Here is a 23,849-nt window from a genome sequence, read left to right as displayed (position 1 = left end):
GAGTCCCGCCCTTTTCCCTGGGACATCTTCACTCACGTCACTTCCAGACAACTCCCTCCGTGCGCGTTCCCACAGGCCGCGTGCGTCCGTCTCACCCCATTTCACCGGCTTCTCAGTGGGGTCACATTTGTTAGAAGCTCACTTACCACACACATATCTTTCATCAGTGTATTTCCAGGATACTTTTCACAACTGATACATGATTGTCACTTTTCAAACTCCAAGTCAACGAAAATAATAACCCATCCAATTGCGACAATGATTAACGGGAGAAATGTGAACCGCACAGCTCCGGTGATGGGTGACAACATCCGGGAAAGCGTGTTCTAATTCTCTGGTCTGACACAGGGCTATAGGGATGTGACTCTAACTGGGAAATGTCACCAATTATGGAAAAAGCAAGAAACGAAGAGTTAAGATTCCTTATTTTGGTAAATTATATCGGATGCAAGCTAATCAGTCTCATGGCAAATCTTTTCTAAATAGTTACTCCATTTGGGCCATCGTAGGTCGAGGGAGACACGTGATCATGACTTCTCCCACCGTCCACCAGGAAGACACATGTAAACTAGCACATGCATAACCCTGGCCGGTTTGGCTCAGCGGTTAGAGCATCGGCCTGCGGTCCAGAGAGACCCGGGTTCGTTTCCCGCCAAGGGCGCGTATCTCGGTTGCAGTTTGTTCCCGGCCCCAGTTGGTCGTGTGGGTGGCAGCCACTCGATGTGTCCTTTCACTTCAGTGTTTCTCTGTCTCTCTATCTGAACAAAAAATGTCTCCCTCCCACTCTATCTGAACAAAAAATGGAAGAATGTCCTCGGGTGAGGATAAAAAAAAATTAAAAAATTAAAATGAACTAGCACATACATGTTCCTAGACCGAGTGAGACTTCGGAAACCACAGACCTGTGTTCCAGGACCCTGGTTGGGTTTAGCTTCCCTCCCGACTTGATTCTGGGTAAGAAAGCGGGGGGAAGTCAGAGGAGGTGGGGTCAGGAAGAGAGGGTGTCCTCAGCCGTGCTCACCAGGGCCGCGGGCGGGGAGCGTACAGCACTTCTGAGAAACTGAAAACAACGCGGGGACATGGGATGAGGTCTGGGATCAGGCTGGAGAGGCGCCTGTGGTCCGCGCTTGGAGGGCAGCGTGCAGGCCTCGCGTGCGGGCAGCACAGAGCGGCGTGACCTGATCTGAAGGGATCGGCCCTTGACCGCGTGGGTGCATGTCACGGGGGGTTTCGGTCGGAGTGACGCTGCGGGCTGTGGTGGGCACACTGGTGAGCGTGGGACAGAACAAGGTGCACTGGAAACAGGCAGTGGGGTGAAGAGAAGTGACCCAGTCCAAGAAGATGCAGAGGACACCTGTTGTGCATATAAGTCATGGAGGAGAGGGCACATCAGGCTGTGAGCAAACAGACCAGGAGTGATGAAGTTTTTAAAAGCACACAGCCCTGGAAAAGGAGCCGTGTGTGTGTGTGTGTGTGTGTGTGTGTGTGTGTGTGTGCATGTACGTGTGCGTGTCTGCATGTGTGTGTGTGAGAGATGCAGCGACGGGGTTTGGACACGTAGACTTTGACGTGTGCGGTTTGGACACGTAGACTTTGACGTGTGCATGCTCCCCTACATGGAGACGGTGCGTTGAGTTGAGCACCTCTGTTGGAGCTCGGAAGAGACATTGGGGTTGGAATGAACACGTCGGGTTCCTAGACCTTCGATGGTCGTCAGAACCATAGAACTGGTTTTCTCAGGGTGGTCTGAGGCCAAGGATGTAGCTGCCTGATAGAGAAGAACCAAAACCAGCCAGGAACAGCGTTCAAGCAACCAAGGGAGGTGAGCACCCCAGCGTGGAAGGAAGACAGCCATGGGACGTGCCCGGAAGTCAAGGAAGAGCCACTTGTGCGGGTGGGCAGGTGGCGAGGCTGGGGCACTGTGCCCAGTGAAGCGTGTTCTCAGTGGTGGGGGCAATCCAGTCGCGGGAAGGTGGAGATGGGGCACACGACGTCCACACGCAGACGTGAGCACACAGGCCGGAAGCAGCTCCTGAGGGGTGCAGGTCAGAAGATGACGTGTTAGGAGACAAGCGTCTTGAGTTCACGTGGAGCGGAACGGAGGTCGGTAGAAGAGGCCACGTGTCCCCCGGGAGAGCAGCAGAGGGCACAGCATCCCCGAGGGCGGGGAAGAGACCGGGATGCAGAGGCCCCGGTAACTCGCGCAGACGGAAGGACCCTTCGGTAGGACACAGCTGTCTGGGAAAAGGGGCAGAGAAAGAGCCATTCTGAGTGTTCTTTCTGCCGCAAATCACTCGGTGAGACGTGTCTGCAGAAAGGAGGGTGTGTGTTCACGTAAGAAGGATGCAGCCGGCCCTCGTTTATCGCGGTTAATCAGGTGCAGGCTCTACCGCGATAATGAATTTCCGAGAAGTAGGGTTCTTTATTTATACACAGTGGTCCCTCCCACTCCGCGCCTCACGTTCCTGGCTTCGCTCGATGGCGGTTTTTTTTCCAAACCGAAGCCACGAACGTGGAAGCGTGAGGTGGCGAGGGACGACTGTCACAGTTGTAGCTACTGACCAAATGTTGCAGTCAGGTCTCCCCTGTGGAATCGGACAGTCCCCCCTTATGGTTAATGTGGATTCAGAAAAGCGTACCATTGGCTCTGAAGCCAACTTTTCTCTTCTCCCGAATGTCCACCCAACGAGTGTACAGCGGGTCCGTCTGGCCGCCCTGGTGATGGACGCTCTATCGCCTCACATTCCTTTCACTCTTACTGTGGTCCGTTCGTTCTCCTTTCATTCCGGGTCCATTCCCTCGGCAAGTGTTCCGCGAGCATCTTGTCCACCGCGTGTCCTGTTAGATTTCCAATTCTTGAAGGGCACAGGCCACTCTGCCCACAGGTTCTTCTGCGTAAACCTGACGGGGCAGCCCACTGGCTGCAGGTGGCGCTCCTGGCAGTGGCTGCAATGTTGCCAAAGCGGAGGGGGAAGGGCTGAGTCACAGCTGTGTTCGAGGTGGGCGGGTTCCACTGGCGTCGGGGCAGCAGGGGTGACCGTGACCAGGGACCAGGTCCGTGGAAAACCCCGTGAATAAGGAGAGAGGATTCTCCGTGGTGCAGTGGGGTCAGAAGACCAGCTTCAAGGAGTTAGGACAAGGGGTAGATGGCAGGAAAGGGGACGTGCGGATGCCTAACCTGTCACTCAGCCGAACCCTAAAACAAATCTCGTGTGCGATGAGTAAGCACACGATTCTGTGAATCGTCCATGGAATTCTAGCCGAAACATCAGAAACGTTTACCTCCCGATCACATTTAATTTTAATATAAATAGTGTGCTTAATAACTTGTTAACGTGAGTGATTGTGTAGAACTCCATCTTCCTTGTAGTTGATAGGTTGGGCATGAATGACGTTAGCGTCCCTCAGTGTTCATCACACCTGTTCCTAAGAATTTCACATCAATTTTACGATGTGTCTCCAGCTTGCCTTTCAAGGTTTAACATTTCAAATATCACCTCAACGAGATACTTGTGTTCATTTCGGAATTAAAGTGAAATTAACCACGGTGTGAACTGTCTAGCTGAGTTATTTGAGGCAGAACCGTATGAACTCGCTCTGAAACGCAGGGGAACGGCCGGGTGCGTGTCGGCGCGGCGCCCGAGATGGATACGGCGCAATGAGTCGGGAAATGTCACCGCAGAGAGAAGACAGACGAGCACCACAATACGTTGCTTTTCAAAGAGTCTGCTCAGGAAATGTCTCTGACTCAATGATTCTGTCAGACGAGGTAAGAGGCCAGTAAATTTCAATGAAAACAAAACAATAAACTCTCTCTTACTACAAAAACTACAGACAGCAATAAAATGATGAAATAGTGGCTTCCAGATTTGCCAACAAAAGTCCACGTCCGTCGGGCGAGGAAGTCCTGCCCCCAGAGCCCATAACTTCCTGCAGAGAATGCCCCTGCGGTTGAACGCCCCCCTCTGCTCACGCGCTCCTTCCGTGAGATTATAACTCCCCTTGTCTGAAGCTGGTTTTTAAGACTTTATTTTTTAGAGTAATCGCAAGGGAGCTACAGAGACCCCACATACCTCCTGCCCCCGCACACGCACGGGCTGTCCCGTTGCCGACGGCCCCCACCGGAGTGCGATGAGCCACAGCCAGTGGGCCCGTGCGGACGCGTCATGATCTCATGGTCTAGAGTGGGCATCTGTGGGTTGGGTGCCCCCCAGAACGGGAGGGCGCAGAGACCTTCCCCTGCCCTAGCATCCTGTGTGCGCCGCCTCGTCATCTCTCCTCCGCGCGCCGACAGGCCCTGGTCGTCCCTGTGCCCTGGTTCCGCCTTTTCCAGGGTGTCACGGTCGAATCACAGGCCGCAGCCTTCCAGACGGGCTCCTGTCCCCTGGCCACATGCCTTGCTCGGGCTGCCACTCTGGGTCCGTTCATGACCTTGTTTCTAAAGACCCCAAACTCCCTTCACTCGGCAGCTATCCCCAGTGGGTTGATTCTCGCAATGAAGAAATGTGGGCGTTTGCTGTTAGAGCTAGCTAGCTATCAGAACACGAAAACGACGTAAAAAATGGCCCCAAGAGTCACAACGGTTACCTCTCTATTTCTGGGCTCAGAGGCACCTTTGATAGGTTGTTAGTATCTTGTCAATAGGTCGGTATTGCAGTGTGTAATTATATTATCAGCCAAAACAACCTTTTAACCCTGCCGTTGTCATCAGCAGCAGGGCACATGGGAAGCCACGCCCAGCAGGTCCTGGGTGCCTGCTTTCTTTCATTCCCTGTACTTTTAGTTACACGTGCATTTCCTTCCAAAGAGGGTTTTGGGCAGGCAGCATTGATTGACAAGGCTCCTCGGGGTTCTGACCGCAGACATTGATCTGGAGCAAGGCAGAGAAGCCGGGGGATTTGATTTTTTTTTTAAATGAACAGTAAGCAGTTCTCTGATACTGTCGTTTAACATATTAATAATGTGTCCTCATTGGTATTCTGTAAATGCTTACATTGTCACTGACCACGCCAATTGTAACAGTTTTGGTTAATACTAGGTAGGTAGTCATCTATGCCTTCCTAGGCCATTTTGAGCTTTCAACTTCTTATTCTTCGGAGGATTAAGTCAAAGAATAAGAGGGGTGTTGGCATCCTCTGGTTAGATCTGCTTTGTTTAGTGAGTGTAAATATTATCTATACTTTAAAATATTTAAGTAGATTCATAAAATTGAGTGGTAGGATTAATCTGCATTCCATTTTCTGTTAAATGATCACGCATCGCATTAAGGGAGAGCACACACCAGCAACGCACGTCACTTTCTGTCCCTCCTTCAGGACCAGTGTACCACATAGTGCCAATGACTTGGGACTGGGAATCAGGGGACTGGGGTTTGAGTTCTAAAAGGATGTCAATGAGTCGTGTTTCCAGGCCTAGTCACTGACCTTTGCTTTCTTGCGTAAAGTGGCTATAACAGTATGTGCCGTAGACTGTCTTTGTAAAGGTTACAGGAAATAAAACCCAGTCCATTTGTTGCGTGTGCTTATCCTCCATCTCTTTACGCAGTTATCTAGAAGTGAGGGTAACCCATGTGTGCGAGCGAGCTTCCTAAATGCTGAATTGCCCCGAGATCTGCCAGTATGTCTGTATCCGTGGGCGTGGCTACATCTGCGTCTATACCTACCTCCTGCAGAGGACAGCGGTTGGAGTGGATTCATCTTTGCAGGCCTTTCGGTTGGATGGAATGCACGAACGGGTGGGAGAGTGGGTGGACGGTAGACTGTCAGGCGCGAGATGAAGCAAACAGCGGACGCTGAGTTTCTTCACTGGAGAGGACAGTTCCCAAGTTCTATTTAGGTTCCCGTCTCTAGTCTCAGGCATTTGCTCCTCCTTATACTTCACACCAGGGCCCGGTGTGGGTCTCCGAGCCTCAGCTGGGGCTCTAAGGTGCAGAGGGTGGCGTGCGTGGCTCGGGAATCCTAAGTACCATTCCTCAGTCTCCTCCTTGTTTGTAGCCGTTGGTTGAGATACAATGTATCAAGAAGGAGCAGTGCTAAGTCATCACGTTGTAATGAGCGATGGCCTGTGTACCTTCAGTGAGATCCAACTGCCTGTCATCCCTGACGATGTCACCCACCTGAGCCCTTCCACACGGGGCCCCTCCAGTGCTCAGGAACGTGGTGATGAAAACTTGAGAGCTCAGAGCTAGAAGGGACCTGAGAACCCACCGCATGGACATGCTCACCTGAACAATAGGCGGTTTGGCTCAGGGGGTGAAGTTAGGGTGTTGGCTGAAGATCTGTTCCATTTGTTCTTTAGCTAAAAATCCCAGCTCTCCATTCATTATAGTTCCATGTGCGACCACCTCGCCCTCCTCCCAACCACTTACCAGCCTTGGTCGGTGTAAAGGGACTGGTGTGAGCACGTTCTGGTTCTGCTGTGTGAAGAAGTCAGTGGTATCACCTTCCAGAACATTCCAAGTACCAAGACAACACCCAGGTCCACACTTGTATTAGAAGAGTTCCCGGTTTGCCCAACAGGGCCTGTGTTTGGCTTTTAAGTGTAGTGTAGATTTCTAGGTGTCTGAAAGCTTATAAAAATGTATAAGCAAAATTAGATTGGAATGGCCAGGCGGCCTTATTTCTCTTTGGATAAATGTAATTATACAGCTTTAATTGTTTTAACAATTATACCTTTAATGATAGGGCCTGGAAAATCTGTAGTTCTCATATATTCATGGCTATTAATACCATCTTAATGGTAATAAACATCTGATAATCTGACATTCTACTGATTCATCATTCTTTTGCTTTCGCGTGAACACTTAGAAGGCAGTTAGGAAAATAACTGACATTCACGGATTGCTCACATGGGGCCTTCCTGGTTTTCTGCTCATGAAATTGATTTGGAAAGTAAAGTAGAATCAAGCATGGGGCTGCTCCCCCTCCAGCTTCCAGAATCAAATATCCGCAGAACCTGTTCACCCTGTGAAATGTGTGCGGCTCTTTCACAACCCATGGCCTTTTTCAAATGCCTTTTAAAACTCTGGTTTTTGCGCAGCAGAAAATCAAGGAGAAGACATCAAGCAACCCCTAAGCCCTCTGCGGCTCTCTCTTGTTTACGTTCCGAAGTCTCCTACTAAACCCTGCTTGGGTGGACAGAAAGGAGCCTCACCGATAGAAGCCCGTACCTTAAAAAATCACAGGTCTGCATCACAGTGCCCTCTCTGATACCCCACCCTTCCGTGGAACTGCGGTTTGAGGTTATAATTCTGTTCCCATCAGGGAACGGACTCAGGTGAGGAATCAGTACAAGAAAGATGCTGTTGAGCAGGTGGGTCTGAGAATTAGAGAGGCGACTACAGTAAGGCCCTGAGCTTTTTAAGTGAGCCCCTCCTACCCCCGACATCCCCCACCCCTGTCTCCGTGGGCCTGCGCTGGCCTCCTGTGCTGGAGTCCACGGGGAATCCTGCGGCGGAGCTCAGGGGCAGGAAGAAGGTGGAGCGAGGTCCCTCCCAGGCCCTCCCACGGCACTCCCTCCCCGTGGGTGCTCCAGGCCCTGGCTCCTGGGAGGTGGTGGGAGACAGCAGGCAGATCCTGCTCTCCCGGTGAGTGAAAGCATGTCGGCAGAGGGACCCCATCACCACTCACCCCGACTTTGGGCTCCCATGGCTCCAGGGGGCGCACTCAGCCCTTGGTCTGCGTGAAGGCTTTCTGGTCTGCTTGGCCACAGGGCCAGTCTGCATGAATTCTGTGGCACGCACCTCACGGAATAAAATGCAGGGCACAGACAGGAATCTTTTTTTTTTTAAATCCTCATCTGAGGACATGTTTGCATTTATCTTCAGATAGAGTGGGAGGGAGAGAGGGAGGAAGAGAGAGAGAGAAACATCTACGTGAGAGAGACACAGCGACTGGTTGCCACCCATACGACCCCAACAAGGGCCGAGGACAAACTGCAACTGAAGTATATGCCCTTAATGGGAACCGAACTCGCGACACTCTGGTCCGTGGGCTGATGCTCTAACTGCTGAGCCAAACCAGATAAATCTTATGCGTACTTAACCCTAGGCCAGTTAACTGAGTAAGGAATGAAGACGTCATGCGTGTACGAGTGTGTTCTCGGCCTTCCCCGTTCTAAGTGACGGAGGTCAGCAGGAGCAATACAAGCAAGGGTCGCTGCAAGGATTCAGCTAGCGCTTTGAGTGAAACCGTCGGGGCTCGTCGGGCTGCAGCTCAGTGTGCAAGTCGCAGGGTGTGGGGCCACATGTCAGCCCCTCCGGCTGCCCACGGGCCCGTCTGCCGCTTTGCTGCGACCCGATGTGAATGTCCCCATGAAATGCTTCCTCCCAAGCGGCCGTACACATGTCAAGGCTACTTTAGGGCAGGTAGAGACCTCTGAAGACTCCTCCCTACAGTTCCGCAGCCTCACCTAACCCCCTTCCACGCTCTGGAAATTGCAAAACGTTCAATAAACAGTGTGAATTACTGGGGAAATTGTTTCGAGAGAGAAGCACGGAGGCCCGCCGATGGAATCGTTCCCCCCCAGACTGACCTGTCGATAAGAGTGTCCCCCAGGGATCCAGCGGCGTTGTGGGACCGGCGCCCATGCCTGCTGCTCGCGCTGTCTGTTGTCACCAGGATGCCGGGGACGGGGAGGGGCTTCGTGTCAGCTCCAGGGCTGCAGGACCGTCCGCTTCGGTCGGCTTCAGGGAGGGGTCGGGGCGCCTGCGGGTTGTGACGGGTTCACTCTCAGGGAGACGGGCTCTGTGACTTGTGTTCAAAGATGCAGTCAAACAGCGTGTCCAGTGGTCCTCCTGGTGCTGCGCTGAGCCCGTGATGTTGGGGCGATGAGAGCGGTGAGAGGCCAGAGAGCGTCATGGAGACCACGGGGTACAGGGGGCGTCATGAGGTCTGTTGTTAGGGGGACCCCACAGGATGAGCTGGTGATGGCGTGTGTGATGTGTGAGCAAGAGAAAAACAGGGGGGAAGGGGGCACACCTGGACGGAAAGACCTGCATCCACTGGACGGGCTGATCCTGAGGTGGCGGCTGGGCACTGGGCGCCGCCCCAAGGGGGACCTTGGGCATTGGGCTGGAGCTCTGGGGGAGAAGTCCAGGCTGACCACGTAGGTTGGCATCATCGGCATACGAGTGGCATTGGACTCAAGGGCCTGGGTGACTCTGAGCGGGGAGCAGATCGGGGGTCGGTCCAGGAGCCTGGGCTGGGAACCCCCGGGACCAGCAGAAGCAGGCACAGGATGATGGGAGCGCGGGGCGGGTCACCTTAGGAGAGGGGGGACAGAAACCCTGAGTGCGCACCGTCCCGACGAGCTGGGTCTGTGCGTGCTGTTCAGGGAGCAGAGCCTGTTTCGGTGGGCTGTGTTGGTCCGTCCCAGCCCCCAGACTCTTTGTGACCTCTGGTGACCCCACTGCTGCCTCAGTGGACATCAGGGGGCTCAGATGCCTTCTTGTCGAAACGTCCTTGCTGTGCTCGTGAGGATCCCACTGGGGACATGGTTCATGACCGCGGCCAGTGTCCTCGTGGGGATGACCCTGGAGGTGCTGCTCACTGTCCTGCCCCAACGCGCGGTCAGCGCTAGCGGTGCCCCGCAGGAGCCCGGCCCATGTCCCCGCGGCTCCATGGCCGGGAAGGCGTAGAAGCTGCCGTGCCAGCAGCCCCGGTCCGTGGCCTCCGCGGGTGCCGGATACCTGGCGTGTTTCCTGCGAACGTCTTCCAGCCCTTCACGCGAGCTGTACTAGCATCTCCGGCCGTGTGTTCCGTCAACCTTCCAGACTCCCGAGGGGCTTCAGTCCGTGTGGACGCGTGAACACGGGCCCCAAGGCGCCGTCTCGTCCTGGCGGCAATTGTCCGTGTGACCCCCTGAAAGGGCTCGGCCCCTGCAGAAATGCAGGTGTCGCTTCTTTCTCCCTCCGCACGGGTCAGGCTGACTTTCTCCAGTAACCTCCCTCCGGGTGTCCCCCAGTTCAGCACGGTAGCGAGACGGGATCGGTTCGGTTCGGTTTCCCGGGGGCCAGCGGGGGCAGGGCCTCGGCAGCTGGCGGGCAGAGTCTCCCGGCCCCGGCGTGCAGCCTCCTGTTCGTTGAGTCGGCCTTCGCCACGTCCTGTCACCGGCGGGATAGACACTCGCCCCGGCACCGTGAAGCTACAGCACAGGACAGTGGGCAGCCGGCACCTTCTCTCACAAGGTCACGTTTTCAACCTGGGGCGAGGCCAGCGTCCAGACAGCTGGCCACGTATAAACCCTGAGGCCCGCGGCCGGCAGCCTAACCGAGGCTGTGGGGATGCACAGAGGCCGTTCCGACTGAGGCCACCTACAAGGATGTGCAGAAGGCGCCACCTCAGCCCCACAGCGACAGACAAGAAACAGAAAGATGAGGCCGGAGGGTCAGGGGAGGCCAGGTGCCGAAGGGCTCCGATGACACCGGAGGGAGGGTGCGTTCATTCTCCAGCTCCCCCAGGGACGGCCAGGGGTCACGAGCTGATCTGCGTGTCGGGAACAGCCTGGCATTGGCCTGAAGGACAGCTTGGCCAGAGTGTGGACCTTCTGATCATCGATTCGGTTGACCCGTCGGCTTGGCTACCACTCACCTAACGTCACAGGCCCGCAGTTTTCCTGTGTCCGATTAAAGTGACCATCGGTGTGAGAGACATAGTTAATGGTTATGTTGTGACAAACACATACTAGGGGTTGGTACTCGGACGGGGTTTGTTCCGGGTCCGCCGTCATCCCCCGTCTCCCTCACCCTGTCCTCTGTCTCAGAGACCGAGACTCCACGGACGCGCCATTGCTCACATCCAGCCATAAATGATAAGACCAGACTCTCATGAAACTGCCTCCACCCGGCCTAGGTGTCGAGTGGACTTACTTTGTCTTCGTTAAAAATACATCAGGCACGTCCCACATGGGCCCCAGCTTCCCGTGGGGCGTCCGGAGGGCAGACCGACGGCCCACGTAGAGGCCAGTCGTAGGGGCTGCCAGCCCACACCCGTGCCCGTGGCCGAGGGGGTCCCTGGCCATCACAGGCCCATGCACAGGTGCTCATCGCGGTCTGCTGAGTGAGTGGGTATGTGTGTGCTGTCCCGGGAGGAGGCCAGAGACAGGTGTCCCGTGAATCCGTGCCGATCCCGCAGCCTGGACTGGGGGCGGCAGGGGCAGTTCAGAGCCGGGACGAGACGCCAGGTGCCTGGACGCGGCTCGCCCCAGCCTGGGACGGGGACGCGTGATCCCAGGCTCCCGGCTGTGCCGCCCTCTTGGGGTCTGGGCCAGATCAGTTGTGGCAGCTTTAAAAGTGAGCAAACAAGCGTGGCTCAGTGGTTAAGCACCGACCCCTGCACCAAGAGGTCGCTGGTTCGATTCCTGGTCAGGGCACATGCCCAGGTTGTGGGCCCGATCCCCAGTGGGGGGCGTGCAGGAGGCGGCCAGTCGATGTTCTCCCTCACTGTCATTTCTATCTCTCTCTCCCTCTCCCTTCCTCTCTCTCTCAAATCAATAAAGGAAAAAAAAATTTTTAAATGGATGGGCTTGGTGGGAGGGGGGAAGGGCAGGCATTGCTATCATGGGGACAATAAATGACAAGTGTGTGGAATATAGGTCACAAGGGCTTGGCATGGCCCGTCAGCAATGTCAGGGAAGAAAAAACGAAAGCATTCAAAGCGACATCCCCGCCGGGCGGTTCGAGGCTGCAGCAGCCTCTGGAGGCTCTGAGTGTTTCTTTGTATCGAGGGGAAGCGATGGTGGATACAGTCACGCCGCAGAGGGACTCGTACTGGTAACGCTCGCTGGCCTCGGGCAGCTCTCCCCTCCTGGGAGAGAGAAAGGGGACCTTCTGACTGGAGAAGAAATGAGCAATTGCGCAGCAAAGGAACAAGCTGTGTGCGCCCCGGTCACAGAGAAGGGGCGACGTCTGCAAGGCTGGGGCGCACATTCTGGGGGACCTGGGAGGCTTCCTCCCAGCGCTGTCTGTCTGTGAGGGCAGCTCTGTGCCACACGCACGGACTCCTGAAAAGTGCTTCCCTCCTGCCCATCACTTCTCCTCGCAGAGCTGGTCCCACGGAGATGAATCCACGGACTGTGGATCGACTCGTCCCGACGGGGCTCATTACAGAGGTCACCGAGACCTCAGGGACAATGTCAGGGCTCCGCGGAGCCCTGGTTCACTCGGCAATGGCACGGTCATCGACCGTGACAGGACATAAAGTTCACGGATTATTTGTGTCCGTGTGGAAAGGGTGCCAACGCTCCCTAAAGAGAGAAAAGTGGGTTTGTAAATAGTTTGTAATTAGGCCGCTTTCTATCTGCCTGCACGTATCTCTACAGGGAGACACCCAGAATATTAGCTGCATTGTCGATTCATTACTAGTGTTATCATTTGGCTTGTCGACAACGTATTCATGAACTGTGGAAAGAATTAGCCCGGACGGCACTTGAAACCGGGTCGCTCTGAAGAGTCTTCTGTGCCATTGGGTGTTTTTAAATATATTTCAGGGATATTTTTATTGAACTTGGTACAACTTTATTTTAACAAACTCTCAACTTTCCCCGAGAGTGTTGCACCTGCAGACCACTACGCGACTGTAGTGCGTCTTGTCCCTGACGCACAGGGAGGGCGGCTGGGACCCGTGCCCCCGCGTGGCTTAGCCTCACTAGCCACTCTGTGGATACTAACGCTCCTTAAAAAGTGGCAAGAAGAAGAATATACGTGTTCATTGTTTCTTAGCAAGTTAACTGTGCAGTGCTCAGTAAGGCGCAGCGACGTGATTAATGACCTCCCTGGACGCTGCCCATCCGTGTGGACACCAGCACACGGTCACTGCAGGCGGCTGAGCCGGTTCTCCAGCCGCGTGTGGAGGCATGGCCAGGGCTCCGCGGTCCTCACCCCATCACATGCGTGATCTGTGTGGACATACTTAAAACAACGGATTAGTGACCAACAAGAAGAGCCCTCAGAGGGGAAGCCTGCTTGTTGGTCCAACACGGAATTGCCTGGCGGGAGTCCTTCTGCAGGGCAACCGGGCTCGGACGCCCAGCCCTCAGGCCACTGGGAGGTTCAGTGGCTTCAAGGAGATGTTCAGCCCCCGGGGAAATACTTAGCTCCTGGGCAGAGCGTCCTCTGGTCCGCAGCTCCAGGGAGGAGGCTGTCCTCGGTCCTCGGTCAGGAAGTCTCCCAAGGTCATGAAGAGACACACCTGGTGCCTGACCTGAGCTCCTGCAGGAACTCACGGGTCTGGAGAGGCCACTCTTGGGCATCGTGGCTGCAAATCGGGGTGGGGTTTCCCCTTCACCAGCCCGCCGTCCACAGACGGGCGCTGATGTGTCTTTAGTATCTAAAGGCGATAGACTCCGTAGTCAGTGTTCATTAAACGGATTCACCTGCCGTGTACCAAATGCTAAATCCAAACTCCATCCCCAGGCCTGGCAGGCTTAACTCCTCAGCTACGTGATGACGGCTGAGGGACCACAGCCCGTCTCCTCGCACATCTTGAAATGGATGAAGCCAGAGTACGTTGTGCCATTGTGTCAGCAAAGTGAGGCCGACGCAGGAAGACAGAGACTGAGAGCTCTCCTGACCGCGGGATCGAAAACAAAGTCAGGTTCAGCAACGAGCGCAGAACTGGGTTTGCGGTGGGCTGGGCGCGTGGGCCGCGGGGGGATGCCGGTCAGAACGGACGTCCTTCCGGTGCAGGATGAGGACGTCCGGGGGTCTCTGTACAGCGTGGTCACTATACTGTGCTGTCTACTTGAAAGTTCCCGAGAGAGCGGATGTTAAATCCACTCGCCACACACATGGTTTTGCTGGAGCCAGCACGGCCGGCAGAGTCGAAGGAAGTCATCAGTGATTTGTCTTTGCCTTATAAGCACTGCAGACTTAACTTGGTTAAGACACAACGAGTGCATAGATTTTTCTTCTGGCCACTTTTTAAGGAGCATGAATAGCTGCAGTGTCGCTAGGAGATTTAAACCACGAGGGGGCACGGGTCCCAGCAGCCCTCCCTGTCGTCAGGGACAAGACACACTACAGTCGCGTAGTGGTCTGCAGGTGCAACACTCTCGGGGAAAGTTGAGAGTTTCTTAAGATAAAGTTGTACCAAGTTGGATAAAAATATCCCTGAAATATATTTAAAAACATCCGATGGCACAACAGACTCTTCAGAGCGATCCGGCTCAAAGTGCGGTCCCGGGCTAATTTTTTTCCACAATTCATGAATAAATTGTCGACAGGCTAAAGGATAACAAGTGTAATGAATCGACAACACAGCTAATATTCTAGACGTCTCCCTGTAGAGCTGTGTGCAGGCAGATATATAGCGTGTGCCTATTTACAAACCATCGAAAACCCCACTTTTTCTCTTTAAGGAAACACTGTGATCTGACAGACAGATGAATTAGCTACAGTGAGGTCATCACCGCAGGGTATCGCAACATGAAATCATCTCATTGTACAACTGAATATGGACACTGTGTTGTTATCATGCCTCAATACGTATGGAAAAATGAAATGCAAATATACTAAATCCTTTTAAGTTCAAGGACACGGACTCGGAGGACGAAACAGCCACCCGAGACCGGCTGCAAGGCAGCCTCCGTTGGGATCCGCGTGCCCCGGAGGCCCTGGGGTCGTTTCTGAGACGGACCTTGGAGAGGGCGTTTACAAAGGGACCTGTGGGCGAGCCTCCAGTCTCTAAGCCCGTGATCACGCGTCAGCCTGCGGGCCGCAGTTGCACACCAGTGGGGACATCCTGCCTCTTTGCTGGGACGGCTGGGAGGGGCAGGTCACGCCTCAGGTCTGCTCCGGCCCCCCGGGACTCCGGGTTCCCTGGGACTTGGTGGTAGGGTCCCCGCGTTCGGAGCCAGTGAACTGCGGACACCTTTCTCATGCTGCTGTGTGTTTGTGTTCAGTTCACAACCGGACACTTGCAGAAAGAGCCCTCTGGACCTGTGTGTCCTAGTCACAGCCTGTACTTGTGACAGAGCTTGTGAGGGTAGAAGACCTCGGGTTCCGCCCGGCGCCTTCCAGCCCCGGTCCCCAGGCGCTGGCGCACTTGGTGCAGCTGATCCACTGGGGGCGCTAGAGCGCCGCCCTCTCCAGCGCTGGAGACTTGGCCAAAGCCCCAGCGTGGTCCCCGGCATCAGGCCTCCCTTTCCTGGCTACTGCCGCGGGGCAGAGGGCGTCCGCATAAAACCGTCAGCAGGCGGTAGAAAGGGCACTGAGCGTCACCACCGTGCCCTGGCCCAGGTGCCCTGGAGGGTCAGCGGGGGGAGTGGGTGTCCGCGCACCCTGCTGGGAGGGCGGCCGCACTGGAAGGAGGCCAAGTGATGTCCCCGTCTGTGGTCTGTGTCTGCGAGGATGGCAGGGGGGCGCCCTGAGGCAGAAGGGGGCGCCCCTGAGCGAGGCGCGCTGCCCCTGGGCCTCGGTCCGGAGCCCCGCGTGTGCAGGGAGCCTGCTGTCTGATGGCGTGTGACATGGACCCCGGCTCACGCCAGGCACAGACCAACCAAGGCCGTGTGCGTGCGGCGGACCTGGGGCTGCCGCACTGGACGGCGTTCCCGACGCGTCAGGTCCGGCGGTGTCGCTGTCGGCTGCCCTGGCCCTCACAGGTGCTGGTCACATCGAGCGAGGCGAGAACTCTGCTTAGGGACGGGCGAGTCCTTCCGAGGAATCGGGCAGGACGGCAGGTACCGCTCCGTAGACCGAGGGGAAGTGTTGTTCACGATGCCCCAGAGAGCACGTATCTAAAAGTAACGTCCCGGGGAGCCGGTGACGCCGATGTCCCTGTGCATGTGTCATGCCCGCCTCACGGTGTTGGCGGTGTGTTCATCATAGAAACACGCGTGCACTGTCCTCTGAACACGCGAAAAGCTCGGTGGTGCTCGTCCCCACGAGGCCCCCACGAGTGACTGGTGCGACGGCCCCGTGAACTGGGAGGGACAGACGGGGGTTCTCCGCGGGCAAACCTCAGGTGCCGTCCTCACAGGGTCCGGGAAGCTCCACCGAACCGCGTGGGCTGAGGGGAGAGGCCCCGGCAGGACTCTGTCCAAGCCGTGACTCAGATGCAGGCCTGTCGTTGTGACCAGGACGTTGACACCAGCTACGACCTCGTGAGCACCAGTGCGGCGGGGCCCCCAGGCGGGAGACGCAAGGCCTCCGCCGGCGGAAGCCAGTGTCCCGTTGGCCTCTTCCTCTTGGACAGACGAGCGGCCCAGAGGACATTCTGCGGAGAAAAGCTGTCGAGCGCTGTCTCGGGACTGTCTCATCCTGTCACCTGGTCTGTCTGAGCCGTGTCCTGGGCGGTGTACCCAGCAATCCGCTGATGTTCCCTGAGCCTCAGAAGACGGGCTCTGTCACGTTCTCTCCCAGGGTCCTCCCTGCTTGGCCCTCAGGTTAATCCTGATGCCCGCTCCGTGGGCGGCCTGGGCCCGGGCACGCCCTGCTCTGGGTCCCTCCCGTCCGGGTGAGCTCCTCTGCCTGGTCTCTGACGGGGCCAGTCCCCACCGCAGACGACGCTCTCCCGTCCCGCGTCACCGTGAGGGCTCCGTGGACGCAGATCCGAGCCACGCTCCCCACATCACGTGGCTGCTGTCCATGGGGAGCGACGTGCGGTCTTCTGTGAATCGTCCTCTCCTTCCCTGGTCCTCGGACTTGCGGATGCTCTAGCAGGTTGCCTTGTGCTCACAGCAACCACAGAAACCAGAAGCTCTTTGAGACTTCGTGAACGGCCAGTCCTGCCAAGACTGGGGAATGAGGACGATGCCAGCCGGAGCCTCAGGGGGCTCACAGGTCAGAGGAGAACAGGCATCCCCCGTCCCACAACAGGATGGACTCAACCTTGGAAACACGGAGCAGGTGGGGCAGGACCCTGCAGCCAGGAGACTTAGTTACTCAGACCATCGCGTGAGGAAGATCTTCCGAGGGGACGTCTTTTGCAAAAGCTGTGAAGTTTGGGGAGCATTTAAACAGGCAGGATGAGTCCAGGGCTCCGGAGGGGGGCGCCCCGTGACACAGCAACGGAACGGAAACTGAGGCCAAAGGCACACACAGGTGGCCACGGGGCGAGCGTGTCCCGCACACGCTGATCCCTCCCACTGAGGTCACACCTCTTGGGTGCAGCCAGGTACGCGTCTGAGAGCTGCTTCCGGAAGTCCAGGAACACAGCGGAGTCTCTGGGCTGAGCCCCTGCAAAGAGCTGAACGACCACCAAGGGTGCGTGTTGATGTTTCTGGGGCAGGAGAGTCGAGGTCTCTTTGGGTTTCCTCGGGGGTGTTAAAGAAAGGGCAGCCTGCCGAGCCGGAGACCCCGGGGAGCCCACACACAGGGGCTGTGTGCACAGCCTCGGCTTGGGCCGGGGCCGTGCCGTAAACGGGCCCCATGCAGGCAGACGGCAGCACCGTCCCTTCGACCTGCATCCTCCTCCCTGCTCGGCTCGGCTCAGCTCCAGGCTGCAGGTGCTTCCAGTGAAGACAGGTTTTGCAGAGCAGGTGACCCAGGGGACATGGACCCGGGTGGTGAAGTCGCCCGTCCTGTCTGTTCGCCTGATGCGTGCTCAGCGGAGACGTGCCCTGTGCCCAGGACTTTGCCAAGTGCTGGAGGGACAGTGGGGGCGATGCCGGCTTCCAGGGTCCCAGGAAAGGTGACCGACCGGTCACTGAATACGCACACATGTAATCAGGTCTTCACTTTTGTGCAACGGCCACGGGAGAGGGAGATGCCAGGAGAGGATGTCCCAGGGAGGACGGCTCCATCTTGGTGGTCAGGTCGGGCTTCCCCGTCCGGGACGTAACAAGTGACTCGGATTCCTGGAGGGACGGGTGTGGGCGGCGGGTGTGCAGACTGCTGGCGTGAGAGCAGCCGTGCAAAGGCCCTGGCGAGGAAGGGGCTCGGGCTCCCGTGGGGACCGAACGCAGTCCGGCGCATCTGAGTGGGAACCCTGGGCGAGGCTGGAAGGCACGGAGCCCTGTGCTGGGTGGGATAAGCCTGGAGAGATGACAGACGGTTTCTGCAGGAAGCAGAGACTGTACCTGGGCCCAGAGAGAACAGACGGGGGACCCCGAGTCACAGAGAGGATGGTTCCCGGACGGAAGGGGAGGGTGCTGGTGTCTGCTGATGGCGGGGTCTTCCAAAGTGCCCCGGGGAAAGACTCTGAGAGAGAGCCCTGTGGTCGGGGGAGAGCTGACCACGGGCACCGTGCCCCGTGCCACATCTCTCACCGCGAGGTTCCTCTCTCTCTCCAACCTCCCTCCCTCCCTTCCCCTCTCTCTGAAAATCAATGAAAAAATATCCTCATGAGAATTTAAAAAAATAAAAAATGAGATGATTTTCTGTTACGTGTCATTAATAGCAACCTCAGGAATACACTCAGCATTTGTGGGTGAAGATACAATTCTCTGAACCACTCTAAGGTTTACCAGTAATACGTGACTCTGAAGACTGGGTCGTGGGTTTCATATATGTTGGTTTTTTTCTTCTTTTTTTTTTTTCTTTTTCCTAGCTGGAACAGAACCCCGGACTCTCTGGTCTGCAGGCTGACGCTCCAACTGCTGAGCCAAACCGGCCGGGGCTATATGTTGGGTTTTTGAAATTGAGTTTTGAGAGGACAGGAAAAAGAGAGAGAGAAACATCCGTGGGTTGCCTCCTGCATGCACCCCAACCAGGGATGGGACCCACACCCGGGCCTGTGCCCTGACCGCTGAGCAAACCGGGGACATTTCAGTGAAGGAGAAGACACTCAACCACCCGGCCACACCGGCCCGGAGGCCGCGTAGTGGGTTTTGGAAGCAGGACGGTGGCAGGACATTGCTCTGTGTGGCTCACACGGGGGCTCTCTCTGTTCTCTCCCCAGGCTGACGGGCATGAACCTTCCCTCCCCCGTCATCAGCAGCAAGAACTGGCTGCGGCTCCATTTCACGTCGGACAGTAACCATCGGCGCAAAGGGTTCAACGCTCAGTTTCAAGGTAAGAACGTCGCCTCTTATAAGAAAAAAACAAAGTCGCGGAAGATGTTCTGGTCCTTCCCAGCTCTGAGATGCCAGGGTTCCCTCACTAAAGACAGGACAAGACGTAGACGCTTGAAAATACCTCAGACCCCTCTATGCACAGTTAACAGGAGCAAGTCTATAGATAGCAACTGGCAACGTGTTTATAAGGCTTTTCACTGTGGTGTGTGCAAGGGGTTTTCCTGTGTTGCTGGAATTATTGCTTTGTATGGATCAATAAGCATCAATTAACATTCATTTTAATTTCTATGCACCTGCCTGGCGAAGACACCAGTGCTCTGGTCACATTGTATCCAGGCCCTGGGAAGGGCGTAGCAGGGAGGTTGCATGAAATTGCTCAGGTGTATCGACATGTGCCCTTCGCTCCGAAGTACAGTCACCCTTGGTACATCCGCCACCTGGTTTAGGGGTTTGCATCGAAATGAACCTCGAAACACACACGCTGCTGGGTGCTCTGTAGTCAGTTGTCTGTGGGGTTGATTCTGAATCTCTCTTTGTATCTAATTTCTCATGTTCGTGCCTGCATAGTATTATAATTTCCTATATGATTCTAATAATCAGTAATCCTTATCAATACCATGGAAAGAACTCAGTCTATTAAGAGAGCCATTGAAAACCATTCCACTTTCATAAAAATAGTCCAACTGTCGGAAAGCGAGAGGGTTTCTCAAGGGAACACCTCTCATGTCCTCAAAGGCCACATTCCCGGACATGGGCCCCAAGCTAGCCAGGACCAGAAAATTACGTACCCCCCATGCTCCAGACACGCGCAGGTCAGGAGGAGGTTGTGTGAACAACGTGTTCGGAAGGAGAGCGCGGGCGCGTCGTGCCAGCCACCCGGCAGGTCTCTGTGAAGGTCCCCCAGGCCGATCTGAGTCGTCGGTGAGCATTTAGAAGGCACTGGACGGTCCTGGAAGGAGGTAGGCGAATCTACACAGTTGCTCCCGGCTGCTGCGCTGTCTCCTCCGAGCGTCCTGATGGTCCGATTGGCACGGAACTACCGAGAAGGTTCCAGTGCACCCCGCAAACCTGGTCGGTGCAGGGGCTTCTGCGCAGCAACACCAGAAAGGCACCATAGCGGGCCAGCTTCGAAGAGGCTGGACAACGGTGACGAGAAGGAGCACACTGCCTGGCAGAAAATTGCAAGAGCTTAAACGGGTCCCCATTGATTTTAAAAGAATATATATCATCTAAGTGGTGAGTAGAAACATTTGCACATGAGCGCAAAGAGATAAAAAGGCGCAAAAACCTAATGTCGGGCACACACACGGCCCAACGGTGGCCGACGGGACAGCTCTCTGGGCTGACACTGACCTTCCACCAGACCCCACGCGAGAGGCTGTTCATTTGCCCCCAGCCCCGGGTCCCAGGAGGCGTCAGGCTGACGGGGTGGCTGGTCAGTGCCGCCCTTTGTAAGAACACTGACCCGATGGGGAGCGACCGGTGTTAACATGACACATCCAGAGGAGCACCAGGTGCTTCTAAAGAGGCTGGTGGTCCCAGGGGAGATTTACTCCGATTGCAGAGGGCAGAACCCTCAGCAGTGAACGGAAGCTGCAGGTCGGCCCCTGCTGACAAGACCAGGCCGAGGGCAGCAGGGGGCAGTTCCCTCCAAGGCCACATGCCGAGAGGGCCCCTCAGAGCCCCGCCAGCCCCCACCACGTGTCCCCGTAAACGTCCCAGTAACCAAGAGGCCTCCGGTTGTCATTCTGGGCGGCCACGTGGGAACCCTTCCCGTCCTAGAAGGACAGCATGTCACTCATGGTTCTTCCCCACCTGGAGGGAACACCGGGGAGTCCAGTCGGACGGCACTTTTATGTCACCAAACAAAATGAGGGGGAAGATGCTGTGGTTACCGACACAGTCGCAGAAAAGCAGCCTGGCCGTGGACATGCTAGGAAACCACAAGATCAGCACCCCGACCAGCGGTGAACGTGCCCGGGCCTTCCAAAGGCGCCTCATTCTCTCTGCAAACGTTCCGTCAGAGGGCTGGACCCTGGGCGGTTTGGTGAGAAGGGAACCTTTTTAAAAAACACACATTTCTGCACTTGCGGCCATTTTAACATCCCTGGTGACTCTCGAGAATATAAAGATGCCACCTGTGTTCCTTGGAGAAACGGTGATTGCCCCTGGGTGGGGTTTCTGTGAAACCCCCGGCGGTCCCCAGCCCGTCCACGAGAAAGTGCCGCTCCGTCCGAGAGCACAGGCCGCGTAGAATTCTACAACTTCTGAAAACAAAGAACACGGCCTTTTAAACCCGCTGCTCTTCTGGCCCAATAAACAGCCCCGCCGTGAAATACGCTTCTTCTCTTCCTGATGTTTACGGCTTTTCTCTCCACATCCTTTATTCTCTGAATCTTACACTTCCTTCTGTGGCTTTATCTCTTCAATCTCCCAATCAAGTTACGTGGGGGCAGCAGTAAGGTTGACTGACAGGTGACACCGCTCAGTCCTTTGGGAAGCCTAAAATACACCCTCCGGGCGGGGGTCCGTCCGTGGCTGCCTGTGCCTGAGCTCTGATGGAAAGGCAGATGGATGCCGGGAACACTCTTTCTTTTTTTTCTTTTTAATCAGCTGAAAATTGAGTCCATTCTTTATAGGTTGCCTCCACCATTAATTATAATTAAATTATCACCTACTTTGTGCGATTTGTCATCTAGACGTTTTTGACGTCTACAAGATGAAGTTTTAAAGACACATTAATCTTGGCCCACGGATGCCTCCTCACTACGAAGCAGCCACGTATGTGCTGAGCTCCGGTTTTACATATGTTTACCCGGCTCTTTGTAAAAGTACAGTTTTTACGAAATGAAATGCCATTGATTTCTGCAACTGGTGAATCATTTGGAAAGTGTTTGTAGTAAATCTCTCATTTGGAGAGAGCGCCTGTCTCACAAATCACGGGAAAACGGAGCATGGATTGACATCTTGCGTCGACACAAATCTTTCGCTTTCCTTCGGGTGATGGTTCTATATGATTATTGATTTTCCTTGTCATGTAATGTGAAGACCTTTTTAGAAAATGAAGACTTTCTTGTTGTTCAGAAAGACAAGCACCACATGATCTCACTTATTTATGGAACATAATGAACAAAATAAGCTGATGATCAAAATAGATCCAGAGACATGGAAGTAGGGAGCAGACGGACGGACCTCAGAGGGATGGGGGTCGGGTGGGAAGCGATAAACCAAAGGACTGATACGCATGGATGCACAGCCCATGGACACAGACAACAGTGTGGGGAAGGGTTGGAGGGAGCGGGAGGCGGGGTCAGTGGGGGAAGAAGGGGGGAACATCTATAATACTTTCCACAAGACTAAAGAAATGGAAAAATATAAAAGAAAAAAAAGAAAAGAAAAGCAATCATAATATAAAGTTCATGGAAAAGCAAGTTACACATCAGCAGGCCCCTAATTCCTGCTCTCTTTTTGTCACTGTAAAATGCATAAATGTGATACAATGTGTCTGACACCTGCGTTCTGTAGAAAAAGATACACAGTAAACGTAATAGTGATCATCTCGGGAAAAGAAATGTCTTCAGGGAAATTGGGGGCGTCATTCTTTCAGTCAGATTCCCGTTTGGAAGAAACGTGTGTCCTCCCGGGCCCAGCACGCATGTCCTCGGCCACCTGCGGTCAGTGCACCTGCTCAGTCTAAGAGGCCGTGGGCAGACCTGGGCCCGGCACGGAGGGCGGGTGTCCATCTGTCCCTGAGACAGCAGCTCCGCCACACACCGGTCCGCGGGGCTGGCCGGGACCCTGGGGCTGGCACTCGGGCGCAGTGGACGCCACCCACCCTCCACCCAGCGGACCTTGCAGATGGGCACAGACAGGTGCTTTTCTCTCAAGCGAAATTAATGAGCAAAACCTAATCTTATGTCCTCTGAGGAATTCTTAAAACCACTAAACCTCCAAAAGAAAACCAGTTTTGCCCTGGCCAGTTCGGCTCAGTGTTGGCCCGCGGACCAAAGAGTCTCGGGTTCGATTCTGGTCAGGGGGATTCTTTGAGGAAGTGAAAGTGAAACCCCACTGACAAGAGCCAGCTTCCAGACAGCTGTCCGTCCCGCCGACCCACCCATCAGGGAGTCAGGCTCGTCCCTTCGAGGGGACACGCGGGCCGGCAGGACCCGGGGCTGTAACGGGACGGAGGTGAGGGGCAGAGGTACGGCGGGAACGTGATACACTGAGTCACAGAGTGAAGACGTTTACTTAGGAGGAAAACGCCAGCCGATGTGCGTGTGTAACCAAGGCCGCGGCAGGTGGAGGCGGAAGAGAGACGCTGGACACGTGTCCACCATCTGAAGAGGACGGCGATGGCCAGTGGACCAGGACAGGCGCGGGGGCAAAGGCCGCATCTCCAGGCCTCGTGCGTGCTGCGCACACACGGGGGGTGTGCAGGAAGCGCTCCACGGGCTGCCCCGTGTCCACCCCCCAGGTCACTGCGCTGAGGGCACCTCCGTGTGCTGCGGGGTGGAGACCGGAGGGACACTGCCTGCGTCCAAGCCCTCGAGGCAGGCCCCTGGCAACACCTGCCTGGGACCGAAGCCCCAGGTCTCTGTCCGGAAGCCCCCGCCTGGTCTGACATCAGAAATGGGAGCGAGCATCGCCCGGACAGATGTGCAGACTGAAGAGGGGATGCGGGGACAGGACGGTGCTCTCAGACTCGGTTTGTGACCCCACATGGGAGACACCTGAGCAGGCCTGCGTCCGCCTCGCAGGCTGTGTCACCTCCCGGATGCTTTATGGGTTCAGGAGCTTAGAGACGTCCCTGTCAGCCTCGGAGTGACTTCCCCACCGCTTCCTCCCTTGTGCCCCCCCGGACTCTGTGCACCAGCGTCACTGTGCAGTGGCCGTTCACC

General features: G+C 55.7%; 1 protein-coding gene across 1 annotated transcript in view; it reads left to right on the top strand.

The window, feature by feature from the left end:
- Positions 1–23,849, top strand: part of CSMD1 (CUB and Sushi multiple domains 1) — a 1,021,666-nt gene that overhangs the window by 542,248 nt on the left and 455,569 nt on the right. The window contains exon 6 of the mRNA XM_036250552.1: positions 18,837–18,949. Coding sequence (XP_036106445.1) covers positions 18,837–18,949 — 113 coding nt within the window. The remainder of the gene's footprint in view (positions 1–18,836; positions 18,950–23,849) is intronic.

This window comes from Molossus molossus, unplaced genomic scaffold, assembly GCF_014108415.1.
Source record: "Molossus molossus isolate mMolMol1 unplaced genomic scaffold, mMolMol1.p scaffold_m16_p_9, whole genome shotgun sequence".
Classification (NCBI taxonomy): Eukaryota; Metazoa; Chordata; class Mammalia; order Chiroptera; family Molossidae; genus Molossus; species Molossus molossus.
Note: the sequence above shows the minus strand (reverse complement) of the source record. Positions and strands in the feature narration are given on the sequence as shown.